General features: G+C 41.5%; 1 protein-coding gene across 2 annotated transcripts in view; it reads left to right on the top strand.

Annotated features, from left to right (window-relative positions):
• Positions 1-10,536, top strand: part of RNF170 (ring finger protein 170) — a 47,667-nt gene extending 37,131 nt beyond the window's left edge. For both annotated transcript variants that reach the window (XM_058433739.1, XM_032144073.2), the window contains exons 6-7: positions 1,972-2,082; positions 7,390-10,536. In XM_058433739.1, coding sequence (XP_058289722.1) covers positions 1,972-2,082; positions 7,390-7,659 — 381 coding nt within the window. In that variant the 3' untranslated portion in view covers positions 7,660-10,536. The remainder of the gene's footprint in view (positions 1-1,971; positions 2,083-7,389) is intronic.
• The last annotated feature ends 2,764 nt before the right edge of the window (positions 10,537-13,300 follow it).

Below are 13,300 nucleotides of genomic sequence, written 5' to 3'. Positions count from 1 at the left end.
TCAGGAGGAAAACTGATGTTTCTATATGCCTCTCTGGCTGATTTGATGCGTGACACAAGGCAGTCAACATTGAAGCTTATGTCCGGGCGCAGTGTCTCACGCCTGTAATCCTAGCACTTTGGGAGGCTGAGACGGGCGATCACAAGGTCAAGAGATCGAGACCATCTTGGCCAACATGGTGAAACCCAGTCTCTACTAAAAATACAAAAATTAGCTGGGCATGGTGGCGCACACCTGTAGTCCCAGCTACTTGGGAGGCTGAGGCAGAAAAATCACTTGAACCTGGGAGGTGGAGGTTGCAGTAAGCCGAGGTGGTGTCACTGCATTCCAGCCTGGAGACAGAGCGAGACTGTCTCAAAAAAAAAAATTAAAAAAAAAAAAAATTGAAGCTTATTTGCTTGGCATCTTTTGCTCTTGGCATCTTTTGCTCTCAGTCAGCAACATCCAAACCAGGGAGTAGGTCTTACATTAAAAAAATAGTTCCAGGCCCTCCCTCTTCTTGGTTCTGCCCATGGCTTTTCATAGGGCATGTGTACAGTAGCCGGTGGTATCCTGTGTACCATCCATAAATTGACTAGAGGCTCAGAAGGTCGAGATAAAGTTGTCTTAATATAATAGGTCTTGGTTCCCTAAGCTAAGAGTAATTCATCCTGGAGGCAAGACAGATGGCAAATGCTTGTTCTACCTCCTGTTTTCAGTAGGCCCCTTCAGTAAATGGTCATGGAAATAGCAATACACAGGCTGCTGCCTCTGACTGGAACACATTCACCACTTCTCCCCTTGAATGCATGCACACCAACCACAGTCCTACCACCATTTCCAGGTTCGGCTCAGTATCAGGCTTTCTGACCACCCCAGGCAGAAGAGATCCTAGGTCTCACGGCAGCATTCTTCCACCTGCCCCAGGGCCATGTAAGGCTGTCGGCCAGGTCTGCCTCCTCTTTCATTGTGGGTGTTGTAGTCACCCTGGAGCAGGCTTTTGACTTCATCTTTTTTGGCCTACCTAGCACTTAGCAGAGTGCCTGGCCCGCCATAGGTGTTCCATTAATGTGTATTGAAAGAATGCATTTTTATTAACAAATTTGTGAAGGAAGTGATGGCTGCACCTACTGTTCTCACCACCTTCTGTGCTTAGTCACGCCTTCTTTTAGCTGTTTGGAAAGCATCTAAACAGTGGGAAGCCTTGGTTTTACAGCTGAACTAAGGAAGGATAAAATAACAACTAAATGATTTAAAACTAAATCGGCCACCACTCCTTCCCATTTTTATGTCATCATACAATCATTAGTGACCATTTTCTATAGGGGTGCTACGTCCTAAAGTATTTATTTTTCAAGGTACTGTCACCGTCAGATTACCCCAGTATGGTCCTAGGACATTTGTGTATCCTTGTTACCACAACCATGAAGGAAGCAGGGTTAAATGTATTATGTTATATGACAATATCAAAAATTTCTTTTTTTATTATAATAGGAATTGGTGTTTGAGATCTGGTCCCTGCAATAACATCATCTTTATATTATGGTTGGTAGCATTCAAAGATCTTTCAAATACCAGTAAGAATAACCAATCATTATTTTAATACTGAAAAAGAAAACCATAATTTTTCTGTCTTAAAGTGACAGTCATATATTTTATGTCACTTTCCTCCTGAATGTTTCCTCATCCTTCTTTTATCTTCAAATATCTGTTAGCCCAAATACAGAACTACTGAATTTATCCCTGGTGTGGACAGGAAAATATTAGACCAGTAGGTGGATATGGTGCCTATTTTATAGGAGTTCAAAATCTATGCTGCATTGGATTTTATTGCAAAGCAGTTACTTACTCCCCTCCCCCAGGTTGCCTTTATTTAAAAATGAGTGAAATATAAATATAGAAGCCTTTATCATTCTATTGAATAATAACACAAAATGAAAACAACATAATGACACAGAAAGTTGAAATAATTTTTTTTTCTGTAATATACAGGTAACCTTACTCCTAACGGTATTTGGTGAAGATGATCAGTCTCAGGATATTGTGAGACTGCATCAGGATATTAATGATTATAACCGGAGATTCTCAGGGCAACCCAGATCTGTAAGTAATGCTAAAGCACATTCAAAGTTAGAGGAAGACACATTTCTTCTCTTTTGTAAAGTGAGGTTTACCAGCAAGTATTCTTTGACTATGAGAAATCTTGGCCAGGCACTGTGGCTAACGCCTGTAATCCTAGCACTCTGGGAGGCCAAGGCAGGTGGATCACTTGAGCCCAGGAGTTTGAGACCAGCCTGGGAAACATGATGAAACCCCATCTCTATAAAAAATACCAAAAAATTGGCCAAGAGTGTTGGCACATGTCTGTAGTCCCTGCTTCTTGGGAGGCTGAAATGGGAGGATCACCTGAGCCTAGGAGGTCGAGGCTATAGTGAGCCATGATCACACTATTGCACTCCCACCTGGGTGGCAGTGAGACTCTTCCTCAAAAAAACAAGAAAAGAAAAATTAAAAAAAATCTCATTATATGTGTTGGGTCAAGTTTTTACCTTCATTGCTGCCAATCACTACATTACAGCTTTCCCAAGGACTACAATTCTCTTTCTCAAAAAAAAAAAACAAAAAACAGCATTATAAAAGTTTTTATGAAAGAGAAACTAGCAGAAAAGCAATAGAAAAAATTAGAGGGAAATAGAAAATTATTTACTTCTATGTGATACTAAAACACGGTTTGTCTTTTGAGAAAAGTTACAATTGAAAACTTCAAGTTTCACAGTTGTGGTTTATTCTATTTGCCCTAGCCCCGTTTGAAATGTTCCCTTAAAAAATTCCAGGTTGGCTGGGGGCGGTGGCTCACTCCTATAATCTCAGCACTTTGGGAGGCCGAGGCGGGTGGATCACCTGAGCTGTTAGCAGTTCAAGACCAGCCTGGCCAACATGGTGAAACCCTGCCTCTACTAAAAATATAAAAATTAGCTGGGTGTGGTGGCAGGCACCTGTAATCCTAGCTACTCGGGAGGCTGAGGCTGGAGAATCACCTGTACCTGGCAGGCAGAGGTTGCATTGAACCAATATCACGCCACTGCACTCCAGCCTGGGCGACAAGAGTGAAACTCCAAAAAATTCCAGGTTTAGGCTGGGCACAGTGGCTCACACCTGTAATCCCAGCACTTTGGGAGGCTGAGGTGGGCAGATCATTTGAGGTCGGGAGTTTGAAACCAGCCTGATCAACATGATGAAACCCCGTCCCTACTAAAAATACAAAAATTAGCTGGGTATGGTGGTTTGTGCCTGTAGTTCCAGCTACTTGGGAGGCTGAGGCAGGAGAATCACTTGAACCCAGGAGGCAGAGGTTGCAGTGAGCTGAGATCATGCCACTGCACTCCAGCCTGGGCAACAGAGTGAGACTCCGTCTAAAAAAAAAAAAAAAGTTGGGAGGGATATGTTTATATGTCATCTTAGCTATTTAAAAGCAGAACACTACAGATAACCTTTCTTCCCCTTACCCTAGAAGTATATGATAAATCAAAAACTAGCACATTTTACTCATTCTTGTGTTATCAAAATCTAACACATTCTTAGAAATGTAAAACTGAATAAGTACTTCAAAAACTAGAATGTACTAAATCCAAATTTATATGGACATCCCAGACCTCTCCTCTGAGCTCCAGACTCTGTAGATCCAACTGCTTCGCTTCCATTTCAGTGTGGGTGCTCCACAGGCATCCCTAACTTAACACGTGGAGTATTGAGCTGATTCCCTCCTTGACATAGTCTATTCTTTTCTCAGTTTTGATTTCCTCCTCTTCTTCATTCCTCTCATCTGGTCTATAAGTAATCCTATCTTTTCCATTTTTGGGGTGTCCTATTATTTTTACTGCATCAACATATTCTCGCTGGCTGGGCACAGTGGCTCATGCCTGTAATCCCAGCACTTTGGGAGACTGAGGCAGGCAGATCACTTGAGCTCAGGAGTTTGAGACCAGCCTGGGCAACTTAGCAAGACCTTGTCTCTACCAAAAAAATACAAAAATTAGTCAGGCATGGTGGTGGGCACCTGTAGTCTCAGCTACTTGGGAGGCTGAGGTGGGAGGACTGCTTGAGCCCGGGAGGCAGAGGTTGCAATGAGCCAGGATCACGTCACTGCACTCCAGCCTGGGTGATCGAGTGAGACCCTGTCTCAAAAAGAACAAAAATGTCTTGGCTGTGTTGTTGTTGTTGGAGACAGATTCTCACTCTTTCCCAGGCTGGAGTGCAGTGGTGTGATCATGGCTCACTGCAGCCTCAACCTTCCAGGCTCAGGCCATCCGGCCGCCTCAGCCTCCTAAGTAGCTGGGACCACAGGGGTGCATCACCACACCTGGCTAATTTTTTGTAGAGACTGGGTTTTGCCATGCTGCTCAGGCTGGCCTTGAACTCCTGGGCTCAAGCAATCCACCCCTTCAGCCTCCCAAAGTGCTGGGATTACAGGTGTGAGCCACTGTGCCCAGGCTGTGTCCACTTCTTTCAATCACTGTAGGCATTGTGCTGGTCCAGCCCTGTCATCTCTGCTCACGGCAACCACAGTGGCCTCCTCACTTCTACTTTTTTCCTTGTCACAGCAGCCTGACACATGTTTTCTAGACATAAATGAGACCATGATGCTCTTGTGTTTGAAAACTTCTATTTTGTTTGTTTTGAGACAGGCTCGAGTGCAGTGGTGCAATCTTGGCTTGCTGCAACCTTTGCCTCCTGGGCTCAAGTCATCCTCCCACCTCAGCCTCCCAAGTAGATGGGACTACAGGTGCATGCCACCACAACCCGGCTAATTTTTATATTTTTTGTAGAGATGGGGTTTCGCCATGTTGGCCAGGCTGGTCTCAAACTCCTGGGCTCAAGTGGTCCTCCCACCTCGGCCTCCCAAAGTGGTGGGATTACAGGCATGAGCCACCACTTGTGGCCCATTGTCTTTGAATGTTCCAACTCCTTACTGTGGCTTACAAGGTGCCGCACGATCTGGTCCTTCCTCCCTCTCCAAATTTCTGTTAACTGCCTCAATCACCACCCTGCAGCCACCCTGCTCTACGCTCTCAGCACACACACAAACTCCTTCCACCTTAAGGCTGTCACACCTGACACTTCCTCTGCATGGAATGCTTGTCCTTCTGCTCTCATGGTGATTTCCCAGTCTTTAGATGACAACTATCTTAAGTAGACCCTCCTTGGAGAAGCTTTCCCTGCCCTGTGGCTGCCCTCTGAACCTTTCCTTCATGGCGTTTATCATAGACAACACTCAATTCTTGTTCGTTATCTTTCTCTCAGTAAACTAAAAGCTTCATAAGGGTAAGGACCATTTTTATTTATTTACCACTGCCAAATTTACATCAGTGCCAAATTCGATGCCTTAATATGTGTTGAATAAATGAATTACTGTTAAGATAAGAATTGATACTGCTGCTCCCAGCTGAATATATTAAGCTATTCAGATGCTTCAGTGTTAAACAGACATGTGCTCATGCTCCATTGTTCCTTGTTCTGTGAGGTCGTGTACATTTCAGGGCATAGATTTCAACTGTTATGGATGATAATGGGTAGATTTACCCATTTTTCATTGAGCAGAAAAAAAAATCCAATCATGTTGTCCTCCGTAATTATTTGGGAGCCTCTTCTGCAATTTTGATCCAGTAATTTTTTTTTTTACATATCCTCCGGTGACATCAATAGGATGGTTCTTTAAAAATGCAACCTGTTTCAAATTTAAGAGCTACCACTGAACTTTAAAAAGTCATTTAACATTTTTCTTTTCATTTCTTTTCTTTTTGAGACAGAGTCTCGCTCTGTCGCCCAGGCCAGAATGCAATGGCGCGATCTCGGCTCACTGCAACCTCTGCCTCCTGGGTTCAAACAATTCTCATATTTCAGCCACCTGACTAGCTGGGATTACAGGTGTGTGCCACCATGCCCAGCTAATTTTTGTATTTTTAGTAGAGACGGGGTTTCGCCCTGTTTTCCAGGCTGATCTCAAAACTCTTGGCTTCAAGTAATCTGCTCACCTTGGCCTCTCAAAGTGCTGGGATTACCAGTGTGAGCCACCGCATCCGGCCTTTAGAATTTTTCCTTCATATTTTTAAAATGTGAAGCATACTATTACTCAATTATTATTTTTTGTGTCAGATATTTAATGAGTAAGAAAGCCTGGTATGTGATGAAATTATAATATAAAAAAGGTATTTAGCTCTTTAATATTCTGCCTCCTTCAAAGTTGGAGTAAGTTTATGCAGAAACATTTCTTACTAAACCATTTCATATTTCTTGTCTAATTATTAAAGATTTTGTATAAGTGATGATACTCTATTACAAGTGAACAAAATAGCTCTGAAAAAGGACAGAAAGGTATTCCAAAGACATGCTAGCTGTTAGAGTATCTAAAGTCATTTACTATAAACTTTGTGAAAGCTGTAAGGCTGTTTTGCTTTAGATATTAGTTCTTCCACAGAACATAGGAAGTGATTATGAAACAACCATTCTTGTACTTTGGTGACCATTGTTCCAAAAGGAGTCACAAGATGATTTTCTCTTGGTCTGGGGGTTTCAAAAACTATTTTCTCCTCACTTGCTCAGTTCTTTGGGTTGTCTCCATCTCCCTCTCAACTTATTTGGCACTTGTTACATAAAACGCCTGTCTAGAGTTTGGGTGTGTGACTGTTACACAGATTGTTAAACACAGCAGAGGAATGACCAGAGGAAGTGATTCACCAGAAGGAATCCATTTCACTGCTATTCTTAAACTATTTAAGCCATCAGAGTTCCTATGTCTTTAATGTATAATCACTTCTCTATTGTCTGGCAAGTTATAAAGGTCTTTCATACACAGTATCTCTTTTAGTTATTTTTTTCTTTTGAATTTTTAGTCCGCTTGCCAGGGAACCTTTTCGTTCTTAACAATCCTTGCACATAAATACACAGTTAGTTGTTGAATTATCTCTAGTAAGTTAAGCAACTGTTCCTAAGATCACCTGGCTAATAAGTGATTGATTTTGAATTCAAACCCAGATCTGTCTGACTTTAAAGCTGAGACTTAAGCTCAAGTCTCAGAATCTAATCCTGCGCACTAGGTTCTTTGGTTTATTTTACTAACTCAAATCAGATGTCACTTGAGTTTTGCATTACTATATCCCATATTTTAAGCTTGATGACACTTTAGTTGCCTTTCAACTATCTGCAATAAGATCTATTCTGTAAGAACTAGTATTCAAAGAGCTATTTTTAAATACAACACATAATTAGAAAATATGATGTTCAATCAATGTGTAACTCCTTAATTCAACTTAACTCATCTCAACAGTGTTTACACATAGTTAGGAAATTATATTATTTTGAAATCTGACACATTAGATGCTAAATCATAATACTTGTTTTTCCCTCTACCAGATTATGGAGAGAATTATGGATCTACCCACTTTACTGAGGCACGCATTCAGGGAAATGTTTTCAGTCGGGGGCCTTTTCTGGATGTTTCGCATCAGGATAATACTTTGTTTAATGGGAGCTTTTTTCTATCTTATATCACCTCTAGATTTTGTACCTGAAGCCTTGTTTGGAATTCTAGGCTTTCTAGATGATTTCTTTGTCATCTTTTTATTGCTTATCTACATCTCTATTATGTATCGAGAAGTGATAACCCAAAGGCTAACCAGATGAAAAAGAAAACAAAACTGAGTTTACTAGGATATCTGAGCTAATGTAGAATATCAAACAGAAGGACCCATGGCGGTATAAAGCAATGAAGCAATGGAGTATTATCTCACAAATATAAAACCACTGTAAGACAAACATTTGATTATCATTTGACAAATGCCTAGGAATATATAACTGGAATTTTCACATGTTTCAAGTTCTAATATTAAGTTTAGAATTATAATGATCTACAGTTGTATCTTGATTCTATGTTGTCTGGAAAAAAATATAGAATTATATAAAAAGGGATGCTTTTATATATTTTTCTTTTCCCCAGAATTACTTAGATTAATTGGATGTATAGTAAAATATTGTTAAATTTCAGTTTATCCACTTTATCCTTCTCAGCAGGTACCTATATGATAATATATAGCTGTGAAACTCATCTAAATTTTTTTGTTAGAATAAAATATTATATACTATTGGGGAAAATTCAGTATTTCTTTTAGTGCTAGCTAAGTTTTGTGCATTTGGAGCAGTTCTGCTTTTTCATTCTGGTATAATTAATTATTTGTTATCAGCTGAAACTGAAAGAAGAAACTTGAACTTCGTACTTTGATATCATCATATTCTAGTTTACAGAATACATTTTAATCAATAGAAGAATTAAGATGGAAAAAATGGCCGGGCGGGGTGGCTCATGCCTGTAATCCTAGCACTTTGGGAGGCCGAGGTGGGTGGATCATGAGGTCAGGAGATCAGGACCATCCTGGCTAACATGGTGAAACCCCGTCTCTACTAAAAATACAAAAAATTAGCCGGGCATGGTGGCAGGCGCCTGTAGTCCCAGCTACTCGGAAGGCTGAGGCAGAAGAATGGCGTGAACCCAGGAGGCAGATCGCGCCACTGCACTCCAGCTGGGCGACAGAGCGAGACTCCCTCTCAAAAAAAAAAAAAAAAAAAAAAAAAGATGAAAAACATTTATCTCCAGTCAGCACACTTGATGTTCACAGTTAGACATTTAAACAAGAGCTCATCCTTTCGTAGTAGATATAAAAGTAATTGTAAAGGGAAGATTGTTTTAGGAACCTGGGTGATGCTGCAAACACAGAGTAGCCTGATGCATTTCTGAGGAAGGTGAATCTTCGTGTCTTTGAGCATCAGGCCCATAGGAAGGTACTGGGAACAGTATTTACATTTGACAAAAGAAATTACTGGTTAGCTGTAGCAACAGATTGGACAAACTTGGTTAGTTTTCTGTTGTCAGAAATTTTTATAATACTGTCTCAGGATGGCAGCACACAGCTCAGATTCATGTCTTGAGCTAACAAGTGAACATATCTGAGAAGACTCAGTACCACATGGTATTGGGAGATCTTACTCACTTCAGCTGGCGTTGCTCATTGGTGAATGTATGACGGCAGGATGTGAGGGGATGCCCAGGAGTCAGTGTTAGCATTGTCATCTGAGATCACTGCTATTAATATCATCCATTAATTTATTAGTGAGCTTCACTATATGCAGACTGGGAGATAAGGAGAAAATCTGCCACATTCTCTCTAGCTAATCAGATCAGCTACCAATTAATGAGATTCTGAATGAAATATCAATATGTGTTTTTCTAATTTGGACCTAGGACGGAGCTGTTGCTTGTCATAGAGAAAGACAATAATGCTTAAACATAGCACATTATAATTAAAGCAGGTTTCTCACATACTTTTCATTTTATCCTTTGGATAATTTTGTGAGGAACGCAGGACACCAACTTCCCTTTCATAGATACAATCCCCATGCTATTGATGAAAGTGTTTTTGAATGAAGTCATACAACGAATAACTGATCAAAGTGGCATTAAACCAAAATCTCTTAGTACAACTCCTGCATAGAATGTTTAGATAGACGTGAAAGTTGTTAAGAGGAACGGCAAGAAAGAAACTGGTTCTTTGGACGTCTTTTGTGCTACATTATACCTCCATCAGGGTAAGACAGCTTAGGCACTCCTAAGAGGAAAGGTTTGTGGAGATGACACCTAAAGACTGCATGAATCCAAATTCTACACTTCCAAATCAAATAGGTAAAAGGGTGGCATACATCACAGAAAAACATTTCAGCTGCAGTCACCAACTTGAAAAGCGAGTGAGTAGGAGTTTGTCACACTGCCATGTACCAGACTGGAAATGCATTTCCTACCAATTATACATTTGGTGTGGGGGAATGGTGATGTCATTTTTTGACAGGATTTTATTTTGTGTGCATGCGTTCTGCTCCAAGTGTCACAATTCTGGTTACAATAATTATAATATTTGGAGTTACTACTAAGACTTTCCTGAAAGAGGTGTATTGTGCCAAATTTTGTAACACAAAAAAATACAAAATGGTCTTAAAGCTTATTAAATTGTGAAAAGGGTATGTGCTAACATCTCAGAACTTTAGACCTGCTTATTGTCATCTTTACTGATCTCTGATGATAAATGCAGAAGAGATCTGAGAGTTTTTAAAGCAAGTAGAGTCAATCAGTGTTTTGAACATCATAGTAATACTTCTGTGATTCAGAGTTAGATCATATAAATCAAAGTAACAATTTGGATTTTTTTTTAAACAACAATATCATAACTGTCATAAAACAGATGGTCCAACCCCAGGAGCAGATAATAACTTGGGCAGCTCTGTGGGGAACAAGATGGGGAAAACAACTGTTCTAACTGCCCACTAGAACAGTGGTTTCAAATACTACAATTCTCAGTGTTTGAGAGGTACTAGGGAAGAAAGGACTGTGTGGATCCCTTGTGGCTATGCAGATACCTACCTCACAGAGTTGTTGTAGAAGACTGGTGGTTTGGTTCAAACCTTGTGATTAAAGAGTTTGTCAAGCATTTTATTCTTTTGAATAAAAGCAACATATCTAAAACATTTTAAAGGTGTTATTTTTCTGTTTCTTTAACATTTGTTTGCTTTCAGAACTCCTGCAAGAGCATTCAGTATAATGGTTGCAATGGCTTTCGTTATCACTAATGGACATCCAATATCTCATCATATTTCTAATTAATTGTTAGGTTTTTTATTTTGTTTGTGTGTTTGCTTTTTGGTCAGAGACAGGGTCTCACTCTGTTGCCCAGGCTGGAGTGCAGTGTTACAATCATAGCTCACTGCTGCCTCGAATTCCTGGGCTCAAGTGATCCTCCTGTCTCAGCCTCCCAAGTAGCTGGAACTATAGGTGTGTGCCACCACACCTGGCTAATTAAAAAAAAAAAAAAGTTTGTACATACATAGTCTAGCTGTGTTGCCCAGGCTGGTCTCAAACTCCCAGGCTCAGCCTTCCAAAGTGCTGGGATTACAGGTGTGAACCACCATGCCCAGTGCTGAAAATTATTTTTCTATTAAGCAAATAAATTAATTTGCAGACCACAGTGAAAATTTAGTCATGGAGATGTTTAACAAAGAAAAATTCAACATTCAGTTCAATGCAACAAATTTTGTTTTAAATTATATGTAATTCGGCTGGGCGCAGTGGCTCACACCTGTAATCCCAGCACTTTGGGAGGTCAAGGCGGGCAAATCACAAGGTCAGGAGTTTGAGACCAGCCTGGCCGACATAGTGAAACCCCATCTCTACTAAAATACAAAAATTAGCCAGGTGTGGTGACACGCGCCTGTAGTCCCAGCTACTTGGGAGGCTGAGACAGGAGAATCGCTTGAACCTGGAAGGCAGGTTGCAGTGAGCTGAGGTTGCAGTGAGCTGAGATCACGCCATTGCACTCTAGCCTGGGTGACAGAGTGAGACTCCATCTCAAAAATAAAAAAAAAAATAAATGAATAAATAAATTATATGTAATTCCCCATACCAATGATAAGTTTACCATTTTGAAATAAGGAAATATAAGGATTATATTCAACAGGTAATAAAAGTATATATTTCATTTCCAAGTTATGGATCACTGGAAGACAGGAAACAAGAAAAGGGAACAAGGAAGAGAACTTGGCTGAGGGACACCACATTGACCAGTTTCATTCTAGATGGATTAATGATCACAGACACCAACAGGGCACCTGTTGGCAGGTGATCCTTGGGTGCTGCTTGAGTGGCTTGTGCCCCCAGCTTCTCTGAAGTGTCTTAAACGTTCATTCTCTTCTGACATTCCTGCACCTCCCAGGTGACAACCTAGTTTTCCTAAATCACTTCTTCCCCGCCAAGGCCTTTACTTTGCTGGCGGAAATAGCTCCCTTCTTTTTATTAAAGACCGTCTGACTCTCAGTAAAAGGAACCACCATCCATCCATTTAAATGCTCAAGCCAGGCCAGTGTGGTGGCTCACACCTATCATCCCAGCACTTTGGGAGGCCGAGGCAGGAGGATCACTTGAGTCCAGGAGTTTGAGACCAGCCTGGGCAACATAGTGAGACCCCCGTCTCTACAAATAAAATTAGCCAGACGTGGTGGTGCATGCCTGTAGTCCTAGCTACTCCAGAGGCTGAAGTGGGAGGATCACTTGGGCCCAGAAGTGAAGGCTCCAGTGAGCCTTGTGGGTTGCACCACTGCAGTCCAGCCTGTGTGACAGGAGATCCCATCTCAAAACGCTCAAGCCAGAAGTGCAAGCTTAATTCTGTGTTAATATCTGAATCCCTCTCTTATTCTTTCTTTTCCTTTTTTTTTTTTTTTGAGACAGAGTCTCACTCTGTCACCCAGGCTGGAGTGCAATGGCACAATCTCGGCTCACTGCAACATCCACTTCCTGGGCTCAAGCGATTCTCTTGCCTCAGTCTCCCGAGTAGCTGGGACTACAGGTGCCCACCACCACACCAAACTAATTTTTGTATTTTTAGTAGAGACAGGGTTTCTACTAAACCCTGGCCAGGCTGGTCTCGAACTCCTGATCTCAGGTAATCTGCCAGTCCCGGCCTCCCAAATTGCTGAGATTACAGGCGTGAGCCACAGCCTCCTCTCTTACTCTTATAACCATCTATCAACAAGCCCTGGCATTTCTACCATTGACATGTCGAATCCCATCAGTCTATACCTTCTGCCACCACCGCAGTCCAAGGAGAGTTCTGTGTGTCCAGGAGCCCAATGGGGGCTGTGGTGGTAGAGCCCAGGGAGCTGGTAGGAGGGCATGAAGTGAGGTTGAAGAAGCAGGAAGGCTGTTGATTTGGATTTCAGTGCAGTGGGAAGACATGATCTAACAAACATTTTTAAAAGGTCATTCTGACTACCATGTGTAGGGTTCATCAGAGGAGAGCAGCTGTGCAAGTGAGCAGACCCATTAAGAGGCTGTTGCATGCCTGGACACACAGAACTCTCCTGCCTGTACAGTTGGATGCAGGTCAGGGCCTCAGCATATACCCCATGACGGAATGCTCCCTTCAGCCTCACCACTTTTATACTTCACGTTACTAGACTGTGTTTCCATCCTTTGGTTCTCAGGTTAAATGTTCCTTCCTCACTCAGACTACCCAACTACTCCAGCAAAAGTAGGCAGTGACCCTCCCCTCCCCTTACCCCAGGGCACTCTGAGGCATTCAGACATCTCAGCACAGCATAATCGTATTGACATTTCCATTGTCTGTCTGCCTCTCACTAGAATACAAGCTCTATGAAAACAGAGACAATGTTAGTTTTGTCCACCCAGATATTCGCAGATGTACCGTCATGCCTGCCACCACAGTAGTGC

Source organism: Hylobates moloch, unplaced genomic scaffold (assembly GCF_009828535.3).
Source record: "Hylobates moloch isolate HMO894 unplaced genomic scaffold, HMol_V3 SCAFFOLD_22, whole genome shotgun sequence".
Lineage (NCBI taxonomy): Eukaryota > Metazoa > Chordata > Mammalia > Primates > Hylobatidae > Hylobates > Hylobates moloch.
The sequence above is the reverse complement of the archived record's forward strand: the minus strand, read 5'-3'. Positions and strand labels throughout refer to the sequence as shown.